This window comes from Neovison vison, chromosome 4 (genome assembly GCF_020171115.1).
Source record: "Neovison vison isolate M4711 chromosome 4, ASM_NN_V1, whole genome shotgun sequence".
Taxonomy (NCBI): Eukaryota; Metazoa; Chordata; class Mammalia; order Carnivora; family Mustelidae; genus Neogale; species Neogale vison.
Genome location: NC_058094.1, coordinates 199,399,754 through 199,423,813, shown reverse-complemented (window position 1 = coordinate 199,423,813; position 24,060 = coordinate 199,399,754). Strand labels below are relative to the sequence as shown.

At 39.8% G+C, this 24,060-nt stretch overlaps 1 protein-coding gene across 2 annotated transcripts in view; it reads left to right on the top strand.

The window, feature by feature from the left end:
• CTTNBP2 (cortactin binding protein 2) overlaps positions 1 to 24,060 on the top strand; it is a 151,294-nt gene that overhangs the window by 9,821 nt on the left and 117,413 nt on the right. For both annotated transcript variants that reach the window (XM_044246440.1, XM_044246441.1), the window contains exon 2: positions 2,451 to 2,558. In XM_044246440.1, coding sequence (XP_044102375.1) covers positions 2,451 to 2,558 — 108 coding nt within the window. The remainder of the gene's footprint in view (positions 1 to 2,450; positions 2,559 to 24,060) is intronic.

Genomic DNA, 24,060 nt, shown 5'->3' with positions numbered 1-24,060 from the left:
GCAACAGGAGCTTGTTATAAAGTTGAATTTAAGGCTCCCCTGCAGACCTGTATCAGAAACTCTAGAGATGGGGTCCTGCAGTCCCTGTTAACAAGGTCTCCACAGAATTCTTATGCTTGCCTGCCTTTGAGAACAATTGGGTTAAAGACCCATGTGACACAGTTATGTAGTGGGAGCAGAATTTGAGCTCCAGTATATTAGATTTTACTATTTATAGGCAAACTCGATTTTTTTTTTCTTACCGATTTATTTATTTATTCCATAGAGAGCAAGGCAGAGCACAACTACACTCGAGTGGGGAGGGGGTTGGCTCAGAGGGAGAGATTCCAGTAGACTCCATGCTGAGTACGGAGCTCCATGTGGGGCTCAGCCCCAGGAACCTGAGATCATGACCTGAGCCAAAACCAAGAGTTGCAAGCTCAACTGACCAAGCCACCCAGGTGCCCCAACAGGGAATATCTCTTAAGTTAACTTTCTAAGCAAGGGCGTCCTAGAAATAGCTTCTCCTTTAGGTTTTGCATAGGTTTTTCTTCTTCTCTCTTTTCAGCCTGAGCCCCTGCCTTTCTAAATAACTTCTCTAATATATATGCAAAAAGAAACAATTTTAAGAGGAAGACCCTTTTAAAATCTTTCCTTGGAGAACCAGCTAGTTCTGGTCTCTTTCCCCTTTGTACTTTTATCTCCTTCTAGAAGTTCTCTTTGAAACCGAGAAAGAGCCAGTTCTGGTTATGCCTGTTTGAAAGTCCTGGAATCATTTATGGGCTTGCCGTGTTTACTTCTATGTCATCTCAAGGTTAATAGAAGGTCATTATTAGTCATTATTAGTATCCAGGTGCTAAACTGCTTCTTACTAGCTGATTGATAGGATGCCACTATTTTTCATCTCAGGAATGTTGTCCCTATGCTGGTAAAGTGTGTAGAAAGGTCATAGCACTTAGGTGTAGTTTTGTCATTTCCTGGCTGAATGATGTGGGTATGTTACCTGATTTCTCTGAGTTATGGTTTTCTTAAATGAAAATAGAGATTATATCTTACATATTAGACTTGGTTCTTCTCGATTACTTGGGAAACCATTGGGGTGCTACGCAAATGTGAAATAATGTTCTGAAATGGCCTCAGGAATGGCTTCTGAGGTTGGGTGTTCTGAGGCATTTGGGAATGAACATGCGTTGCCCTCCCTCTGAGGGTGATGGGTTTATCAAAGGAATCCCTGCACAGGTGGGTAGCGTGGACTGTGTGTAGAGGGAGCTCCACCTGTGGATTCACCCAAGCTGAGCTGTGAGCGCTCTGGTTGAGCTTCTCTAAGCTGGCTGCCAGAAGACCTGCTTATAAAGTTGTCAGGAAAGGAGAAGGCAGAGTTGGAGACCAAAGTATTGGGCATCAGTGGTACATCAGTGGGATTTAAAGAGGAGAGATTTGATGCAGTTAACAGGGAAGGAATGTAGAGAAGACACTGGAACTGGAAGAGTCATGGATTAGGCTCGTGATCCTTGGGTCATGGCGCTGATACCTTGTGGTGGAACTGAGTCTCTGGAAAGCTTACTTACTCCAGTCTCGGCCTACTTTTGGAATGGCAAGAAGCTATAGAGGCATTGCTTAAGAAAGCATTTGATCACCACGTAGCAGGTTCCAGACTCACCTGACCACAGGCTCAGTTGACTAAATGTGGGTGGTGGGCTCGGCCTCTTGGAAGTACGCAGGCCTGCCCTGTGTCTGTGAGAGACAGGGAGAGCAGGGCAGCAAAGGCAAGAGCATGTTCCTTCTAAAGGGACTGCTATTTGGTTCTGTAGATGGTGGCCGTGGGAGAATGTGAATCTGGGCTTAACCAGTTATCTCTGTTCTGAAGAGAAACCAGAGATCTGTGTTTTTTGGTGACATCTTCAGGTTCTTTTTAAAATGCTGACTGAGTAAAAAAAAAAAAAAAAAAAGCACTTTGAGGCCCAAGTTACACACATCTGTAGGCCAGATTTGGCTGTAGCCTGCCAGCCGGTTACCTCTGCTGCAGTGTTCTATAAACATGACCTGTTATTATTGGATGTCCCAGAATTTATAATAACCTCCCAGGAGCCTCTGCATTGGGGCCCTTCTAGGAATACATTCTCATACTTTCTTTGCTCCTCTGCAACTTTTCCTGAACATATACTAGGCCTGTTTTGATAGAAACTCTGGAGACTTTAAATTACTGTCACAATTTGAAGAGATCTGGAATCCAGGTGTGCAAGGCAGGCTGGGAAAATAGATTTCCTTAATGAAGAGATTTGGGACTTTAGCCTTAATAGTTTTTACCCCTCCTAGAAGGTCTGGGCATGGATTCTCTGCTATTGAAGAGGGCCTCTGTGCTGCTAAGATTTGCTGAGCCACTGAGATAAAAACAATCCATTGTATGCCTTTAAGACGTGTATTGTCCTATGAATAGCGTTTTCATTGCTTTTTAAATATTTGTGTTACAGAAAAAAGAGTTTGACGTGGACACCCTCAGTAAATCAGAGCTTCGAATGCTCCTCAGCGTGATGGAAGGGGAGCTGGAGGCCAGAGACCTGGTCATCGAGGCCCTGCGGGTAAGGAGCTTCTAGGGCCCAGCCCTGTTTGGTATTGTTTCCTTTTTTTGAAGGGCCAATGAAAAAGCTGCCTCTCTTAATTTTTGAACCAGGTAGATTTAAAATGTTACATCTGGTTAAAATGTGCCCCTCACCACAAATGCCAACCCATAATCTTTATAAACCCAAACACTGAAGTCAGATGGTCATTCTAACGGTGGGGATCGAGACTGAACTGTTTAGTGTGGGAAGCTTGAGACTTGAGCTGTATTGTTTCATGTGGTTATTTGGTAATAAGTGTTTAGAAAATTGGAAATTTGGTATCATACATGTATGTGAGGTCAGAGAGGAAAGATTGAGTCATTTGTAAAAGATATTACTGATAATAGATAGAGCTTTTCCTTCCTATGTAAATTATAAATGACTTCTGTTCCGAAACTTCTAAGAATTGAAAACTAATCTATATCCCTCTTAAAAGCTACGTGTATATTTTCACATAGTTTTATTACTTTTTCATCTGATCTTCTAGGAACTTTGAAATTTTCATAACTTGTGAAGTATTATCTTTTAATATATTACTTGGATACCCAAAATTCTGTAAAAATAATGTTTTCTTGATGCATAATCTCATAATTAGTTGTTCTTAATCGTGTACTTGTTTTGGTATATTAACCAAACCCAAGCATTTTTTTTTCTTTTTTTCTTTAATATAAAATACTTTGTATATAGTCAGTTGTTTCCTGGCTTTCGGTCATTGGGCCAGGATGGCATATATATATATAATAAATATATATATTTATTATATATGAAGTGTGGTCTTGGTCTCCCCCCTCGCCCCTGCTATGGAGTATGTCCTCAGACTTTGTCTTAGGAGGTTGTTTTAACATAGGAAAACCTGTGGATGTCAAATTGTTGCTGCCTATGGGTGCTAATATAGTGGGGGAAGGAGGTAATACTAATGGTGTGTGGTCAGACATAATGAAGACGATGGGCATACTGAGAATTCAGTTGTGTGAGGAAGGGATGGCTACAGTTTACTTTCACAGACTGGAAATTGGTACAGTGGAGATAGTGATTACCCCTTAGTCTGATGGCAGAGAATGATTGCCTCTGAAAAATGGGAGTAGAGTTCTCAGCCAATAACAAGTTGCAGGTGTGCTTTCTGAATGGCAAACTTTGCTAAGTAGACTTGAGCACAGTTTGGTCGTTCCACATTGGAAATATTCACATTATCTGCCAATGTATATTTTCTGGACTAATGAACTTGGTGGGAGACGTGCTAGGGCAGTGGATCACTAACATGTATTCCACTCCACTTCAGGAGAGAACGGGGTCCCCTGTGAGGCCAATAGTGTAGACGCTTGAGACCAAATGGATATGAAAGCTCCAGTTCTCCCTTAGGGATTTTTCTGTCTCTTTGTACTAACCTGTAAAAGGCATCAGGCCTTTTACATTTCCCACTACTTGCTCGAATGTTTGAACCTTTAGCAGAACCTGTGTTTTTGTGATCACCTGAGCAAGCCTATTTATTTCTCTTTTTAACGTAATTGCAATACTTACAAATATAAGTAGAATTAAAGGCCTGCTAATGATGAGGGCTTGCCAAACTGAAAGGTTTTTTTTTTTTTTTTTAAAGATTTCACTTATTTATCTGTCAGAGAGAGTGAGCACAGGCAGACAGAGAGGCAGGCAGAGGCAGAGGGAGAAGCAGGCTCCCCACTGAGCAAGGAGCCCGACATGGGACTCGATCCCAGGACCCCGGGGTTAATGACCTGAGCCGAAGGCCCAGCCGCCCAAACAACCGAGCCACCCAGGTGTCCCACAAACTGAAAGTTTTTCATAGAACCAAGGAATGTTGGCATTGTGAGGAGCCTTACTACATAGTCTAGGTCAGTGGTTTGCATCCCTCCAAATCTAGTGGTGTGTTTTGTTTTGTTTTGCTTTTTTTTTTAATAAAATGTTTTATATTATTCTTTTACTGTCCTGCAGTGAAATGTATGGGTAAGTGCGCATGTAAGTAAGTTATGTTAAAAATAACCAGTGCACTGCCCTCATTGTGACATAAAATAACAGGAAAGTAATGTATAACAAAACACACATTTCAGTATATAAGTGGTCAGGCATATCTCCTGGAAGACATGATAAAGGAAGCAACAATTGGTGCCTGTTTGTAGCATTGCCTGAATGCAGTCATTGCAAAAGAATCCTGATCCAAGCGTGCTGTACTGAGACTCAGACACAGTGAGTGGGTTTGCTGTGCACGAGGTGATTTTTTTCCTGAGATGGTGAATGACTCTTGGTAAAGTTCCAAACAAAAGTGCACACTTACATGGAAGCGGAGTCCGTGGAAAATTCTGTGTTTGTTAAAACTAAATTAAAACAACTTGTTTGTGTGTGAAAAGGAGTTATTCTTTAGCTCAGGTCATCATTCTGAACTGAAGGTTCTACTGAAAGGAATGACTAGAGGGACATTTGAAAGTTCCAGGGGACTTGAGACAGTTCCAGGATGTGGGGCACACACTTAGCCCTGCCCCCTAAGTGCCAGTCACTGTGCTAACAGATCACTGTCTAGGGTGCTGCCCCTGTGGAGGAGCACTGGGCATGTTGTTCATGTATTAAAATCCAAGCAAACACAAAGGAAGCCCAGAGAGATTGTGACTTAATCTCAGGTCGAAAATGTAGCATCCTTGAAGTTGGTATGTTTGGAGATTCTTAAAGCTTTTTGTCATTTTTTAAACTTGAGAATTGTGATTGATTTATTTAGGTGATTATGTTTTTAAGAATAGAGGATATGATTTTTATATACCTGTCATAGACTCACGGTGGTCAATTACTGATTGTTCCCTCGAGGGCATTCACTGGAACTAGTGAAACTGGGGAAATAACTACTTGGGTCCAGATGTGTCATTTAGTTGCCATTTCCTTCACCAGTGGAATATAGGTTAGTGACTGACTAAAACCTAGGAATAGAGAGAATGTGGAACTTTTAATTTTATTTCATATTAGGAGATAAACATATTCCCGAATTAAAATTCAAAATCTGTCCAATCAGTATGTTGTTATTCAGTTGGGAGAGAAATACACCTTGTTTTAACAAAATGTCAAAAGTAGTATTTCTCTGAAGGTGGGAAATATATTTAAACTTAACATGTACCATGGACTATATGAAAATTTAGAAATGATTGTGTTATGAGGCATTTAAATCCTTTAGAGTTTTGGAATCTTTAAAAAGATATTTCAGGGGTGCCTGGGTGGCTCAGTTGGTTAAACATCTGCCTTCAGCTCAGGTCATGATCCCAGGGTCCTGGGATCAAGCCCTGCATTGGGCTCCTTGCTCAGCAGGGAGTGTGGTCAGCTTCTCCCTTTCTCTACCGCTTCCCCTGCTTGTGCGATGTCACTCTCTCTCTGTCACATAAGTAAAAATCTTAAAAAATATATATTTTGGACCAAGCTTTTTTACTTTGTTTAATCATGCTACCTTGATGTATTTTTTTTGAGAGAGGGAGAGAGTTCCAGTGGCAGTGAAGGGAGAGAGAAAATCCAAAAGCATGCTCAGTGTGGTTCCTGATGTGGGAATTGATCTCGAGACCCCGAGATCATGACCTGAGCCAAACATAAAAAATTACATAGATTATTGGATTGATGGAAATAAGCTTTTCAGAACAATTCATAGATATGATTGGGGGGAGGGTACATATCTTGGTACATTTACTATTTTCATGTTTAAGGTAAAAATATTTCCCAGTAAAACTCCTTGGCTTTATAACAGATGTAATGTTCAGGAGATTAATTTTTATTGGGGGGATCATATTTTAAAAAGTTCATTTTTAGAAAATATGAACTGCTTAACTGAAATATGTCTTAATTGCATAGGAAATATTCTATGAATGATACCCCCTCATCCACAAAAAGTAGGAATAAATCTTTGACTAAATAGATCGCTGAATGATGTTTAGAGAAAAATACTGTGAAGTTTAATTGAGAATATGCTAAATTTTCTGAAAACCACAATAGATACAGAGCTTTTTGAGTTAAATTTAATTAAATAATTAACCTGTGAAGAGATCATCTATTTGATGATAATTGTTTAGTTTGTGGAATCTTCTGGCTTTCACCTCTTTTTCCCTCTTGCTTCTAGAGATTTTACCAGTATCTTAGTCGAATGGAAACAAGGGCAAAAACATGAAAATGCTCTAATTATAGAATTTTAGGAGTCAAAATTGTGGTTTAGCTTACATTTACAGGATCCAGCTGGCTGTTATTACTGTGAATTTACATAAATGTTACATCACTGAAACAATGAATTCCTTGGGCAGTCAGACCCAGATTTTTTGTATGCCTTCTTTTTCCTGATAAATGAGAATTAATAGTATTATTGACAAGGCATTTCTTCCTCATAACCTATAGTTACTATAAAGTATGTGATACAGATTTTTAAGTATTATTTGCACTGAAACTGTAGAAATTACCAGTTTATTTCTTTGGATAGAATGTATTTATAGTATTTAACAGCATATGGGATATCAAATTAGAGAATTGTCTTGTATAAATTGCTGCAACAAAGAGACCCAAAGTATGATAGATTAAATATGAAGTTTATCTCTCCTCCCAATCTGGAGGTGAGTCATTTGTGCTGGGGAAGTATTTCTAAGCCAAGTGGTCATTTAACAGCCCAGATTATATCTATTTTACTGCTCTCCTTAGGGAATTTCCCTTATTGGTATGATTGAAACTGTCAGTGACATGCCTTCATCCCGAACCTATGATAAAGAGGGCAAGAGAGGAAATGAAGGAGAAGCATCATGTGCATAGGGGAGAACTTTGTGGACACACCTAGCAGAGTTCTAGGGAATGGTCCTGGGTGGCTGACTGGCTCCCTGGAAAGGGAGGACTTTGGAGGAAATCTAATAACCTAATGTACTCCATTATCTTGGTTTAATGTTATAAAATATCCTAGGGTATGGTACAAGAAGATAGATCCTTCTCCTCCTTCCTTCAAATACTTGTTGAGTACCTACTGTATGCCAAGTACAAAAATGAAAGTTCAAAGTGAATATAAGTGGAGATTAATTATTGTGCCAAAATTGGGTCCATTTAGAACATTGTATATACCTTTTATATGTTTAAAATTAATTGTTCCAAGTAGTGTCATTTGGGGCCATGTTTTAGTTTTCTCAGACTCTGACTCTATATGTTCAGATTTTGTCTAGGATGATCTTCCTTTCTAAAAACCTTAACTGTTCATTGGATTCAAAATGCAATTAAAAAAAATGCTCTGAATGGTTTTACTTTGTAGCAGGTTTTCTCCCCTCAGCACTAGTGACATTTGGGACTGGGTATTTGTTGTGGTTGTTGTGAGAAGAGGGACTATCTTGTACATTACAGTATGCTTTGCAGCAGCCCTGGTCTGTCTGCTCACTAGGTGCCAGTAGCACCTCTGTAGATGTGGCAGCCAAAAAGGTCTTTCCTTGGGGGGTACACAATCACTTGGAAACACTGTTGTAAGGTAATACTGGTCAAGAAAATGCTGCTCAGATACACTTCATTGTAAGCACAGCATCCATTATTGATTAAAAACTCTTGACAGTGTAGCTTTAGAGGGAACATACCTCAACATACTTCATATGAAAAACCGACAGCTAACACCATAGTCAGTAGTGAAAAAATTAAGAGCTTTTCTCCTAAGATCAGGAATGGGACAAGGATGTCTACTCTCACCACTTTTATTCAGCATAGAAGTCCTAGCCATAGCAATCAGACAAGAAAAATAAATAAAAGGTATCCAGATTGATAAGAAGTAAAACGTCCACTGTTTGCAGATGACATGTTACTATATGTAGAAAATCCTAACGAATCCACCAGAAAACTACTAGAACTAATAAGGTCAGTAGGGTCACAGGATACGAAATCAGTATACAGAAATCTATTGCATTTCTATAAACTAATAATGAATTGGCAGAAAGAAATTAAGAAAATCCTATTTACAATTGCACTAAAAATAATAAAATACCTAGGAATAAACTTTACCAAGGAGATGAAAAACTTGTACTCTGAAAACTATAAAACCTTGATGAAAGAAACTGAAGACAACACAAAGGGGAAGCCCTTTTATGTTCATGGATTGGAAGAATAAATATTATCAAGATGTCCATACTACCCAAAGCAATCTACAGATTTAATGCAATCTCTACAAAATACCAATAGTATTTTTCACAGAAGTAGAACATATAATCCTAAAATTGGTGTGGAACCACAAAAGACCCTGAATAGCTAAAGCATTCTTAAAAAAGAACAAAACTTGGTGGTATCACAGTCCTGGGTTTCAAGATAGACTACAGAGGTGTAGTAATCAAAACAGTATTATGGTGCTGTGGTACCTGGCTGGCTCCGTTGGAAGAGCAGGGGACTCTTGATCTCAGGGTTGTAAGTTTGAGCCCCACATTGGGAGTAGAGACTACTTAAAAAAAAATCCAAATAGTAAGGTTCTGGTACAAAAATAAACACATAGCTCAATGGAGCAGAATAGAAAATGCAGAAATAAAACCCACAATTATGTGGTCAATTAATCTTCAACAAAGGAGACAAGAACATGCAATGGGAAAAAGTCTCTTCAACGAATTGTGTTAGGAAAACTGAACAACTATATGTGAAGGAATGAAACTGGATGACTTTCTCATGCCATATGCAAAAATAAACTCAAAATGGATTAAAGACATAATGTGAGACCTGAAACCATAAAAATCCAAGAGGGAAGTCTGGCATCAGCCATAGCATTTTTCTAGAAAGGTCTCCCGAGGCAAGAGAAACAAAAGCAAAAATAAACTTTTAGGACAACATCAAAATACAAAGCTTCTGCACAACAAAGGAAACAGCAAAACTGAAAGACAACAGAATGGGAGAAGACATTTGCAAATAACCTATCCAATAAAGAGTTAGTATCCAAAATATATAAGGAACTTAATACAACTCAATGCCAAACAAAATCTAATTAAAAATGGACAGAAGATATGAACAGATATTTCTCCAATGAAGATGAACAGATGGCAAAGGGACTCAAGAAAAGATGCTCAACATCACTCAGCATCAGGGACATGCAAATCAAACCCACAATGAGATATCACCTTACACCCGTCAGAATGGCTAACCTGGAAGACCCAAGAAACCAACAAATGTTGGTGAGGATGTGAGAAAAAGGAGCCCTCATCCACTGTTGAGGGAATGCAAACTTTAGCAGTTACTGTGGAAAATGGTACAGAGGTTCTTTAAAAAGTTAAAAATAGAACTACCATGTGATCCAGTAATTCCACTGTTGGGTATTTACCCAAAGAATATACAAACACTGGTTTGAAAAGCTACGTGAACCCATATGTTTATAGCAGCATAATTTACAATAGCCAAGTTATGGAAGCAGCCCAAGTGTCCATAGGTGGATGAATGGATAAAGAAAATATGGTGTGTGGGACGCTTGGGTGGCTCAGTCAGTTAAGCGCCTGCTTTTGGCCCAGATCATGATTTTAGGATCCTGGGATACGAGCCCTGTGTCAGGGTCCTTGCTCCTCGGGGAGCCCACTTCTTGCTGTGCCTGTCACTCCCTTATTTGAGTGCGCGTGCTCTCTGATAAATAAATAAAATCTTTAAAAGATGTGGTGTGCGTATACACACACATACACACACACACACACACACACAATGGAATATTAGTCATAAAAAGAAATGAAACCTGGGCTGTTTGCAACATGAATGTATCTAGGAGGTATAATGCTAAGTGAAATAAGTCAGAGATGATTTCACTTATATTTGGAAATCAAAATGAACAAGAAAAAGAGAAAACAAACTTTTAACTAGAGAGAGCAAACTGATGGTTATCAGAGGAGAGGATGGTGGAGGGATGGGTGAAATAGGTGAAGGGGATTATGAGTACATTTATCATAATGAACACTGAGGAATGTGTAGAATTGTCGAATCACTGTATTGAACACCTGAAACTAATAAACTCCATATATTAACTATACTGGAATTAAAAATACATTTTCTTATGAAACAAGTGATTTGTCTTTGAACTATTTTCCTTCAAAACTAAATATTTAAAAATGCCCATTTAAGAAATTTCATGACTCTTTCAAAACACACCACATTTTATTTAAAATTGCATTATAGTTTTATGTGCAGGAATGAAATGCTTTGCTTTTTCTGTTAAAAAACCTGTATAGTTGCATGGCTCAGTGTTGGAGTCTTCACATAGAACAAAGGCGAACTCTTCAAATAAAATAAAATCATTAAACAGAAGAATGCTTCCACTCTGGGTTTGAAAGCAGCCACTGCTGTACTGCAGACTATTGTGAGCTTTTCCTCATATGACATGTCTGTTAAATCATGATAAAAGAGGAGCATTCTGGTTTCAGCTAAGTAAAACATGCAGTCTTTTGTATTTCAGAATTCTCCTATGACTTCAGGCAATTGATTGACCAAAACATACCCTTTTCTGTTCCTTTTAATTAATGAATGATTTAATTTGCTGAGCAGAGCTGAATTCATGAAAACATAAATTGTTTCCTTTTCTGTCCACTGAGATAACGCCTTTGTTCCATGTCTAACGAAAAGGAAGGGGAGTTGACCAGACGGTGTGTTGTTTTTGCATGCAAATCACTTCTCATAAAATAGAAATAGCTGATCATTCTTAAATAGCATTGTATTTTGTCCAGTAGGACAGACATAGGGAGTGTCACTTTTGATTCTTCTGAGAAATTTTATTTTCCCTGATGAACATTTACTACTAGTGAAGGGAAAAAATGGAATACCAGGCAAAATAGTGCTTTTTTATTTATTAAGAAATGAAGATTGATATGCTGTGAAAGCAAAATGTTTATCAATATTATGTAATAAGCAACTGAACTCAAGCAACGTTTTCTTGCTGATGATTATTAATAAATCATTAGGACATCTGTGAGAACAAACTAAAGCACATTGTTCAGCTCAATGATGTACCATTCGTTTTACACTGGGTTTGGGATAGATTCAGAGTTACAAATGGCATGAAGACAGGAATACATTTTGGAGACTGTGCAGATTATCATAATTTTGGGGACTGTTCACTGAATAGTTCCTTTTAAGAATTACTTCCTTGTGATCAGAGAATACAGAATGTTCCTTTGAGGTGAGGCCTTCTGATGACACTTTAACCTCTTGTTATACTCAGTGGCTAAGCTACAGGTCATGTGTTCTTTTGGGAATTTCATTTGCTATGTTTATGACAAAATTGGTCTTGATTAGAAGAGGAAACAAGGATCTAAGATAGTATTCAAAATTCTGCCTTCTCTCTGGTTGTGATTATTTTGGAAAGAAGAATAAGAGGTTTCATCTTCTCCCTTTTGATTTTTGGAGTCAAAATGTAAATAGGTATTGAACACATAGGAGTATTTGTATCCCTTTGTCTACGTGAAATGATTTTTTTTTTAAAGATTGTATTTATTTATTTGAGAGAGAGACAGTGAGGGAGAGCATGAGCGAGGAGAAGGTCAGAGGGAGAAGCAGACTTGCCATGGAGCTGGGAGCCCAGCTCCCAGTGGGACTCAATCTCGGGACTCTAGGATCATGACCCGAGCCCAAGGCAGTCGTCCAACCAACTGAGCCACCCAGGCGCCCCTACATGAAATGATCTTTGAACATGGTAGGGATCTTTGAGAAGAAGGCAGGGGGATTGGGGGATCCATGTATCCATTCATTCAACAGATGTTTGTATCTTTAGGTATGTCTTGGGTTTTAGTAGTGGTGAGCAAGGAGCATGAGTTTTCTTAAGAGTCCAGTGGGAGAGAGGGACATTAAAATAATAAACCAAAATACTGAAGCTCACACTACGATTACCAAGGAAAGAATGCCATGAGAAGAGAGATTACTCTAGATTGGTCAAGAAAGTTCTCTCTGAGAAATTGACACCCCCCTGAGACTTGGAGGGATATCAGGAATCTAGCTGGAAGAAGAGTGTTCTTACAAAGGGAACAGCACATTCAAGGACCCTAAGAGAAGAAGGAGCTTGGCAATTTATACGAACTGCAGGAAGTCGGAGAACAAGAGACAATGGCACAAGATGAGATACAGAGCTAGGCTGTGGCCAGATCATGCTGGAGAGTGAAGGCCGTGATAAGGCTGGATTTCATTTTATGTCAGGGTAGCCATTGAAGTGTTTAAGCTTGAGAATGCCAGTGATTCAACATGATTTTCCAAAAGATTCTAACAGCATAATTATATTGTATTTGATTTTTTGCATTAAAATTTTAATTTTAATTTATTAAATGTGAATATTTAATGTAAATATTTAAAATTTATCACCATTGTCAAGGGAAAAAATTACAAAGGTCACCCTAGCTGCAAGACAGACAAAAGTTTGTAGGAGAGCCAGAATGACGGCAGAATGTCATAGGGGTTGTCTAAGAAATGTGAATTTCTCAGATGCTTATAATTATTGCCCTTTAAGAAGGCATGGAAAATGTTCCTGCTAGTCACTTTTGTCATGTAGCAGTGAACAGTGTCTTTAGACTGTTAAGCTGATTATGGTTTTTAAGGTGTTGTGCACCTAAAATAGAATGGATAAGGTATGTTCTCCACATGAAATTTTTTGAAAGGCAAAATTCTATCTTCAGTTTTACTCTTTCCAATCCAGTTCATCTCAGTTCAGTTTAGATTTTTACATTAAATGAATTTTATACTTAGAAGCCCTCTTCTTTCAAGATTACTATGCATTTCTACAGGCCTATCTGTTCTAAAATAAACTTCCTTTTTAATTTTTTTCACATAGGATTGGGTAGAGTAGCAGAAGATGGCTTCACGTGGTGCTCAAAGTGACCTAGCCACAATAAAAATGTTTCAGCAGTGTCTGAATTTGTCCTGCTCGGATGAATCCATTTTGGCCTATCTCAAGTGGACCATTGCGGGGCCCCTGTTCACAGGATTATGCTGTAGTGAAAAAGACTTCCCCTTCAACTTTCTCCCTTTCTTTATACTTTGAGGTACAGGACAGATCTTGGTCATCTTTGTATCTCATAAAATGGGCGGTGCCTCATTCTCCAGGGTAGAACTCTCTTCAAGGTGGAGGGTGCCAGATGGGAACGAAGGCCAATATCTGTCCATTCATCTCTCCTGCCAGCAGGCCTCAGGCTAGCGGGAAAATAGTGACCGTGCAAGGCCTGCAGGGTTTGGTTGTGAGAGCAACTTGGAGAGAGAGAGGTGATGTATCAAGTGTTGTCCAGGCAGAACTATTCCCCTCCCTGCCCCGCCCAGAGGGGCTTAGGAATTTGACAAGCTTCTAAAATGTATTGGGAATCAGATCCTATTGTATTATTATTATTATTATTTTTAAGATTTTATTTATTTATTTGACAGAGAGATCACAAGCAGGCAGAGAGGCAGGCAGAGAGAGAGGAGGAAGCAGGCTCCCTGCTGAGCAGAGAGCCCAATGCAGGGCTCATCCCAGCATCCTGAGATCACGACCTGAGCCGAAGGCAGCGGCTTAACCCACTGAGCCACCCAGGCGCCCCGATCCTATTGTATTATTTTTAAAAGCGACTTTTTACGTGTGTGGGAATGGCATGATAAAAATACTAGCTCTACAAATTATAAACTCATACTCTTTGGTTTGCCAGTCTTTTCCCCTATCTTGGTATGTAGACATCGTATTCTTTATAATATTAAATCTTTGATTTTTAGTGGTGTGAACTTCGCATGAATAATTGTTTGCAACCACCTCTGTTTGCAATCATGTAAAAGTGAAAGGAGGGAGGTGGTTCACTAGTAATCTGAAACAGTTTCTTTTCCACAGCCTCCTCACTCCACTCTGCGATTGTGGGTTTCCAGCAGACAAACTGAAATCCAAAGAAGGGGCCATTGGATTTGGCCTGTGTTGCTCAGGAGTGGCGAGGTTTGCTGCTGTTTCCTGTAGGTTGAAGTCAGAGCAGGACATAGAGATGAAAAGGGATTTAACATTGTGATGTTTTTATCATGTGCCAGGCACTTCCCCTGTATTCTCTCCTCTCGTCTCTGTGACATCCCTTGACATCAGTGATTGTGCCCCCCGCTTTAGGAATGGAGAAACATACAGAGAGTAAGCCACTTTCTGGCTGACTCCTAACCTCAACTCACGATTCCTCTGCTTCAAAGGCGGCATTAATGAAACTAGAGCTGGTTGACATTTGTGGGTTCTTTATTTTAAACGCTGTGAATTCCCAGAACATTTCCCACGCACCTGTAATCAATTGTAAATATCAAAAGCTGCGCGGAAATGGTTAGGCAATCTTCAGTGTGTAATCATTCATTTGCTGTTCCCTCCCGATTGACTGCAGGTAATTACAAACAGAAGTAAATCCTGCAAGACTTCTAAGATCTTATTGAATGGCAATTATGGTAATGTAGAAAAGCATCATTGATTTCTTAAAATGTTTTCCTCTAATTATCATGCCAAGTGCAAAAAAGTTTGTACTTTTCTGTAATTAGGATATTCTCATCTTCTGGATGAGAACATGTTGGAACATTTAAATGCCGTATTATCCAAATTTACTCTAGGAAAATGCAGATTTATAAAATGGAGAAGAATGGGATAGTTAGGTAACTGCCATTTCCATTCTTACCGTCCCACTTCTTAGTCATTATTAAATCTGTTTCTTGTAGTTAATTTTATTTCATTTTTTTACTTTTTTTGATATTTGATCACCTTGTTTTTCAGTTTTCATTTGCATCTAAAAAATGGCAGATGGTAAATTGAGTCGTTAAATAGAAATTTAGTTTCGTTTTCATGAAAGGGTGTTGTACTGATTTCCTTGAGTTATAGAATCCTTTGATTCTTTTTTTCCCCCCAATCAGTGGAATTCGTGAATGCAGGGAATTCGTGAGAGTGTGTTATGTAGACAGGTAATAATAGATTCACTACCAATAAGGAGTTCAGTGTTCTTAATAATTAGCATGTTAAAATGCAGATATATCATTGACCTTGTTGGATTTCTTTTCACAGAGGCTAAATCAACAGAATCCTACCATTTTCAAAAAGATCATTTTAGATAAACCTCTAAATAATCCCTAAAAATTAATTTGGAGTTGACAGTGATTTTTCTGTTGAAGGGTCTTTTCCCATGAGCGACTGGGAAGAAATGTTACATAGACACTCTGGAAGGTGCATTGGTCTTTGTTCTGTAGTATCTTGACAAAATAAGAAGACCTCACTGGTATTAAGAAACTTTCCATCATCCTCTCTGCTTGGCTGGATCAGAGGTTCCATGAATTTTTGTGCCTGTTGTGGGGGATAGCAATAAGATGGGAGTTTGGTTGGAGGGATGATAGGTGGCACAACTAAAGGAAGAGCTTTAGAGACCCTTCATGGGAATTGTTAATATGTGAAATTCTTAATGAGTTTAAATTTCAAACAGTTGAAGATTGAAACTCACTGTAGGCTCTGAGGTAGGAAAGGCTATGACAAAAACAGTGTTTAAGGGAGATTATGTTAACCACTTTTGAATGTAGATTGACAGACTAAGAGAGAGAAGGGATCTGAGGAGGCAATTACAGTTGACATTTATTAAAGGACAGGTTCTGTAAAGCTCTGAATTCTGTGAGATGGCTCTAAATGTAGGTGATACACTATTGGGGAGTATTCCAAGGACTTGAATAGATTGAGAGGAGATTGTGAATAAAAATAACTCCTCCAGGATAAGAGCACATTATTTTCTAACTCGTGACAGCAACCAGTAATTTCAAAAGCAATTTCAGTGTCAGGGTATAAACCCTTTTTATTTTTAAAGGATATTGTGTGTGTGCCCCATGTGAATTCATACTTAAGAAACTCAGCATCAGCTGCAGTTCTCCCAATAGCTTTTTTATAGCAATAGTGCTAGTCCTTCAACATTTGTCCAACAAATATTTATTAAATATATTCTGTCGTGCCAGGTGCGGGGCACTGGGAAGCGAGCAGCAGCAAGGCTGTCCCTGCACTCATGGGACAGGAGACTAACCATGACTAACAAGTCCCATTTGTGACAAATGCAGCAAAGGACAAGTACTGAGCACTAAGATTATGTCCCATAATTCTGCTGTTTTTCTCAGACTCACTATGGAAGGCCATGTAAAAGCAAGGTCAAAGTAAGTATAGTAATCACTAAGCAAAATATTAACATTTTCCAGGGTATTTAACAAAAGGAAAATAGCTGTGCCTTCCCCAGTTTGCTCCTTACCTATTGTGTTCCCTAGATTGTGTGCAACTCCTCCCCAAAACTGTTTGTTTTGGGGGTATCTCCTGCTGTGCTTTGTCTTCTGCTCCTTTCTTAGATGCAGATGGTGGTTTCCTGCATTTTCTTGCTTTTCAAAGTGGGTGCTAGTCTCCCCTACTTAACATTATTGAGTTATATGAGATTACAAAGCAGTACTGCTATTTGTACTACTGACTTGAAAGATATTTTTTTAAAAGCCCCATTTATTACTTACGTATATCCTATTACCAATTCTCTAGGATTCTTCCACAACTCTGGTGGTGGTTAGGCAAGATGAAGATTAAGGTATTTTGCTTTAAAATGAATTCTTTCTCAGGGAGTCCTGTGTTTACTCACAAAAAGAGATCCTCTGGGAGGATTTTCTATCTAGACAAGTTTGAGTCTTGCAATGAACACCCTTTAAGGTTCTTACCTGTGATCCTCCCTGCTAGAGAGGAGAAAGATGCAAAGGTAACAACGAGCTCCTACTTTGTCATCCATTGCTATGCTCCAAACCCATCCCAGGACTTAATGGTGTTAAGCCACATCAGACATTTATTTTGCTCACAAATTGGCAGTTTAGGTGGGGTTTGGGATGGGCAGCTCACAGTCTGCATCTCATGTAGCAGTGGAGGGGACTGAGAGGAGGAGAAGATCTCCTTCCAAGATGGCTCCCTCATGTCGGCTGTCTGCTAGGAGCTCTGTGGGGACTGTGGCCTGGGGGCTTGGGTTCCCCACTTGGGCTTCCTTGTCACAAAGTGGCTAGGACCCATCAGTGAGCAGCCTAGGAGGCAGGAGATAGAATCTGCCAGTTCTTTATCATCTGGGTCACAAAGTTACTTTGCACTCCATTGGATCTGTTAAGCAGTTACAGGACTGAGATTCGGGGGAACAGACACAGACCTGACCACTTGGAAGGAGTGTCAAAGAACGTGATAATGTTCTTAAAACTCCAGAAAACTGCTACTTGTCATTTACTGAGCCTTATCTGTTAAAACTGCTATTTTGCACTCAACGTGGATGATCTCATTTATTCCCCACAGGTCTCCCTTGAAGGAGATACTATTATTATCTCGCTTTTAGACTCATGGTTAAGTAACATGTTCTCTGTCACACAACTGACAAGTGGGGAGCCAGAACTTGGACCCAGGCTTGCTGACTCCGAAGTGCATCTTTTTAACCATCCTCCTGAGTAATCTAGGGCAGGAGAGCAATGTACTTGCTACCAACTCGAATGCAAGACAGACTTATATGTAAGAGTAAATCACAGATGAAAGAGTTCTAATGAAGATGAACTGTGGATGCCTTCTGGGAAGAGGTGGCATTCCAGGAGTCTTTTGAGGAACGAGTACATTAATGACTAGACTTGAGAAGTGGATGTGCATCAGAAGAGCAGCATGAGCACAGGGTCTGTGTGTGCTCTGGACACGGGAGGAAAGTTGGCCTGGAGCACAGGCTTATGCACCAGTGGAGCAGGAGATAGGACAGGCTGCATCAGGCAGGTTTGGAAGGTCAAGCTGATACATTTGTGTGCCTAATAGGAAAGGCATGGCAGAGTCCCTCAGGATTTTTGAGTAAGAGAATGGACTAACTTGAGGCATTGGTTCTTAACGTGTGTTTCCAAATTCTTAGACCCCCACCTTAGACAGCTAAGACTAACTCAGAAACTCTGCGGATAGAGCAAAGTATTCTGTGGTTTCACCCGCCCTCCAGGTGGTGGTGGGCTTCAGTTTGAGAACCACTGATGTGAGGGATGGTCATTTGTTGTGAAGCCGGTGTGTTTAGGTAACATAACATCAGGGTGAACTTAAAATCCCTACTGCTGATTAAAATCCCTGAAAGCTGGAAAGACTTTCTGCTCAGTCAGCAGAATGGGCAGCCAAATTGGTGGCTGATGTTGGTTCTGGTTGTAAGGAGAGTTTGATGAGGAAAAGGCAGCCCATGGCTAGTCTCAGGACAACTTCTCCAAAAGCCATCATTAAGTGCCTCAAAGTGACGCTGTCCAGACATGTTCTCAAAGAAGTCTGTGGAAATAGTGCTCAAGGAGCTTTCTTTAATTCTTGGATTAAAATAAAACATCAGTTATGAAGATATTAAGAACTGTGTGCAATAACTGTATCCTATTAGAGTTGTTGTTGTTTTTATTTACTTCTTGTATCCCTATGTGTTCCACAGGGGATTTGAGGTGGCTGACAAGAATATAAAATAGCAAAATAGAAAAATAGGAGTGTGTGAAAATCAAGATTTTGGAACCAGAACAGCAGTTTACAAACCTTGGAGTCATAAGATGCTTTCTTCTAACAAGATGTTACTTGAGGGGCAGTACATTGAAAACAAGCCGAGGCACTGGGTGGAAGCAGAGTTTGGGGCTGTAAGCCTCCTGAGAGGGAAAATCAAACAAGAATAGGACGACAGGGTTTGTATTGTTCATAAGGAAAACGGCCTTGCAGTTACTTCCTCGGGGGAAGGCAGACTCCCGGTCCTGAGATCTAAAATTTCTCTTGTGCCTTTTCAAATTGGAGGTGTTGGGTAGTGTGCGTTGTTTTCAGCACAGTCCACATAAAGTGTGATAGCTGAGGGTGTATCATCCAGGGACCTGAGTGAGAGGCGGGATGAAGGAGCTGGGGGGAAGGTGAAGGGGGTTGGGTGGCCGTGAGGGCTGGCTGGGACAGTGGGGTTTTAAATGCACAGCTTTCTGACTGTGCTGGGGACGAGGCGTGCATTAGATCCTCTAAATAAACAGATGGGCTGTGTGACCTTCAAACCATTTGCCAGGATGATCTCATATCATTTGCTGGTGTTTTTGTCCAATCAGTTTATATACACGCTTTTCAGACTGAACAAGTCTATCTATCACCTATATTCAGATATGGTTAGGCTAAGCAGTACCTGTAAAAATTTGAACAAGAGATCAAAGCAAATACTTGTATGTGTTTCCAAAAGAAAATGAGAGTCAGTGTTAAATAACACTTTTTCTACAAATTTATGATGTCTGGCTGTGACAGACATTGTTTATGTTAGGATTTTATGAATATACTTTGTGCTTTAAGTACTATTAGTTGACATTAAGCATTCTCCTATAGCACTGTAATAATTTTGCAAAACAAGGCCTTTAGTCAATGTACTTCAACTTGGAAGTTCATCAGTTTGAAAGCTTATCAGTTTTCAACATGTTTGGTTTTGGACTTTGCAGCTCTCTTTGTTCTTTATGCTTTGACAACCAGTTTCTGCCACACCTGGAACAGCTCTAATGGTTTAAAGTGTTAACTGCATTTTGACAGCCCTGTAACACACAGTGTTGTTACTCATTTGTTTCTTCCTGCCCAGTGAGTTGCCTATTGATTTTCATCCCCTTGCTGCTGCTTTCTGTAGTGTCGTTGAGTGGATAGTTTGTTTTTAAATTGTAGCTAAACAAGTATCACTTATGATAAACATTCACTGCCATTTTTGCTTCATAGCAAGTTAGGCTACCCCCTTTACAATGGGATTATTTCTAGTTATGAGGCAATATTAAATATATAAACGTCTTGTTTAAGAAAAAAAGTCACTGTATAAGAAACTAGCTTTTATCTTGATATATGTAACAGAGGAGTGAAGATGACCAGATGGCAATAATAATGGAGCAGACTTTTAACGGTTTTACTAGTAAAAATAATTATTTATGAGAATTGAGAATTTATATAAGCTTCATAAAATGTAACCGTTTCCTCTACAAGCTGTTCAAATGTCTCTTCATTGGTCTTTGTCTTAACTGCACAGGTAGCATTATATGATGCTTTAGTCACAGCTCTTTTTTTTTTTAATTTTATACATGATTTATATATGATACATGATCCACAGAATTACTGTTTTTCTGTGGCTGTTTTTCTCAGTAATAATTGGGTTTTAATCCATCATGGACCAGAAAGTTATACTACTTTTACTTAATGGAAACCTGTATTACCAGATTGTTAAATTTTGACTGAAAAATTTACCCCCAAATATTACCATCCCAATAACTAGGTTATTTCAACACTGTTTCATGTTCTCCATTTTTTATTCAAGCATTTTAAATATTTTCCGTGTTTCTAGTGTTCATAAATTGTAGCCTTGTTGATTTACAGTATTTCATATGGTTGAAGAACTACAACTTAATTATTTTTCCTGTGTTCTTTCATCTGTTGTTTTTCTGCTAACTATGTAAATGGGTGGTTTTCAGCAGAAACCACACAGGCACTATGAATCAAAAAGGAGGCCTAACTAACCAGGACAGATGACACCCATTACATCATTTTGACGCATACTGGCTGAACAAGAGCCTCTGCCATGGGTATCTTTTAGAAATGTTTTAGCTTAGAAAAAGCCTTCTTAGGAGATGTGCAGCCTGTTCAAATGCACTGGCTTGTAAAAGTCAGTGTCCTCTTAATGCACATTAGTAACACCTGCTAATGATTTCAGGATGACCTGTTCGTATAGAATGAAACCTATAGTTTAAGTGGGAATGGTTTTAAATGACATAATTTACAAGGGATTTTAACGGTTTTATTATTTAACGTGTATAATTTCCTCTAATTATTAAAGCAGTAAATGTTCTTTGTAGAGTATCTTAAAAAGGCACAAAATGATATTTTCATCATTCAGAAGTAACCATTTTTCTCTGCATTAATGAACAGATATAATCTCTCTCTCTTAAAATAGGATCATGCTCTACATAGTAATTTGGGGACCTGTTTTCCTTCACTCTTTATCTCTTTTTCTTTTCTTTCTTTTTTTTGGTAAGATTTTATTTATTTTAGAGAGAGTGTGAGGAGCAGGAGGGGCACAGGGAGAGGGAGAGAGAGAATCCCAAGCCGACTGTGCACCAAGCACGAGCCACTTGTGGGGCTTATTTCACAACCCTGAGATCATGACCTGAGCTGAAATCAAGAGGCAGGCATTTGGGGTGCCTGGGTGGCTCAGTGGGTTAAGCCTCTGCCTTTGGCTCAGGTCATGATCTCAGGGTTTGGGATCTGAGACCCGCATCAGACTCTCTGCTCAGAAGGGAGCCTGCTTCCACTTCTCTCTCTCTGCCTACCTCTCTGCCTGCTTGTCAAATAAGTAAATAAAATCTTTTAAAAAATCTTTTTTAAAAAAAAAAAGAGGCAGACTTTTAACCAATTAAGCCACCCAGGCACCCCTCAGCAACCTGTTTTCCTAATATATTGTGAACATATTGCTAGATACTCTTCAACATTGTGATTTTTAATTGCTGCATATCATGGATTTAATAAACCTCAGTGGTCCAAAATCTACTCACCATCTTAGATTATATGAGTTATTGCTGTGGCTCCTCCTCTGAAGGCACCCCCAGTTCCCTTGGTCCTCTTGCTTTGCCCAGTCACTTGGCAAAAACCCGATGCTTATTAAATTCAACTTTCTGCCTACTTCATGCCCACACAAGTAGGGTTATGCAGGCTGGAGAAAAGCCACCCAGCCTTGCTGACTGGTCTCGCTTTAAATTCACAACAGTATTCTCTTCTGGATACTTTATGCTGGTTGGCATTTTATCACATTTCTTAACACTCGGCTCACCTGTTCCCCTAAATTCTTTCACACTTTTGCCTTCTGAGATCTTCCTTCAGCACGCCCTCCCTTTGCTTCATTCAGCTTCTTTCAGTTTCACTGGGAGCCAGAAGCAATCAGCACTCGCATAGTCTGTCAGTGTCACGTCACTCAGTTCGCTGGCATCTGCACAACATACCCACACCTCCCGTCACCGAGGGCAGATGTCCATGTGCTGGGCTCTGGTTCAGCTGGCCATTGTGCACCTGATTCTGTGCCTTCTCAAATACCCAGTTACCTCTTCAGCAATTATCCCACCCTTGTGGGTCATCGAATTTTATCCTTCATTTGACCCTGCCTTCCCCCATTCTGCAGCTGCCTTTTCCCCCTCTGTTACAGCAAAGCTCCTTGAAATAGTTGTCAACTAGTTGATGCCATCCCTTGTCTTCCATTCTTTCTTGGTCCTATTCTAGTCAGGCTTTTTCCAGCACTAGCCCAATCAAAAGTCAGTCCATTCTTGTAGTTGCCAGGAAGAGAAAAGAAAACAAAACAAAACTTGGAGGAAGACTTGGTTCCTCTTTTTCTTCCCACCCTCATATGCAGTCTCTCTGCAAATCTCTTTGGCTCTAACTGTAAGATACACTTTGACTGCTGCTGCCATTTGCACGGACACGTCTCTGTATTAGTTCCTGTTGTTGTTTGTCTAGGTCCTTTTGCGCTGCCGTAACAAAAACGCCACACATAGATTGGGTGACTCTAAAAAAAAAGTTTCCATAGTTGTGGAGGCTGGGAAGTCCAAGATCAAGACTCCGTGTTTGGTGAAGAGCCCATGTTCATGTCCTCACATATTGGAAGGTGCAGGGGAGCCCTTCGGTTCATAAAGAGACTCCCCTCTTGACCCAGTCACCTCCCAAAGGCTCCATCTCCAGATGCCATCACCTTGGGGATTAGGTTTTAATATGTGAATTTTAAGGGGACACGAACATTTAATATGGCACTGCTATAACAAACTTATCACAAACTTAGTGGCTTTAAAAATAACACAGATTATTAACTTATATTTCCAAGGTCGGAAGTATAAAATGGGTAGCTAGGACTTGGTTCCTTCTGGAGGGTCTGTTGGAGAGTATTTCCTTGTCCTTCCCAGCTTCTAGAGGCTGCCTACATTCCTTAGTTTCTGGCCCCTTCCTCCGTCTTCAAAGCCAGCTGTATACTAAGTAGTTTTCTCCTCCCTTCTCTCCCTCCATAGTCTCATCTCCTTCTGACACTTCTGGTTCTCTTCTGAGGACCCACGTGACTATATTCAGCTCACCTTCATAATCTTGGCTACTCAGTATCCTTAACTTAATCACATCTGTGCAGTCCCTTTTGCCAGGTAAGGTAATACAATCAAAGGTTCCGGAGATTAGGACATCTTTGTAGATAATTATTCTGTCTACTGAAACCCTCTTGCCTGGATTATTTCAATAGCCTCCTCAGTGGTCCCCCACTTCTGCAGCTGCCCCAATAAAGTCCGTGTTCTCCAGAGCAGCCAGAATGGTCCTCTGACAACAGAAGGCAGAGCATGGCATCCTTCAGATCACAACCTATAGTGATCATTATCTCTCGGCAACATGGTCTCCCTGACTTCTGTCTCCCTAGTGCCTCTCCTCGTTCTTCCACAGCCCTGCTGGCTCCCTTGCCTGTTCCAGTGGGCTCCTGCATCTGTTTCTGCTGCCTGGGAAGAAGTTTTTCTGAATGCACCTGTGGCTCTTTCTCTCACCTCTGTAGGCTCTTTC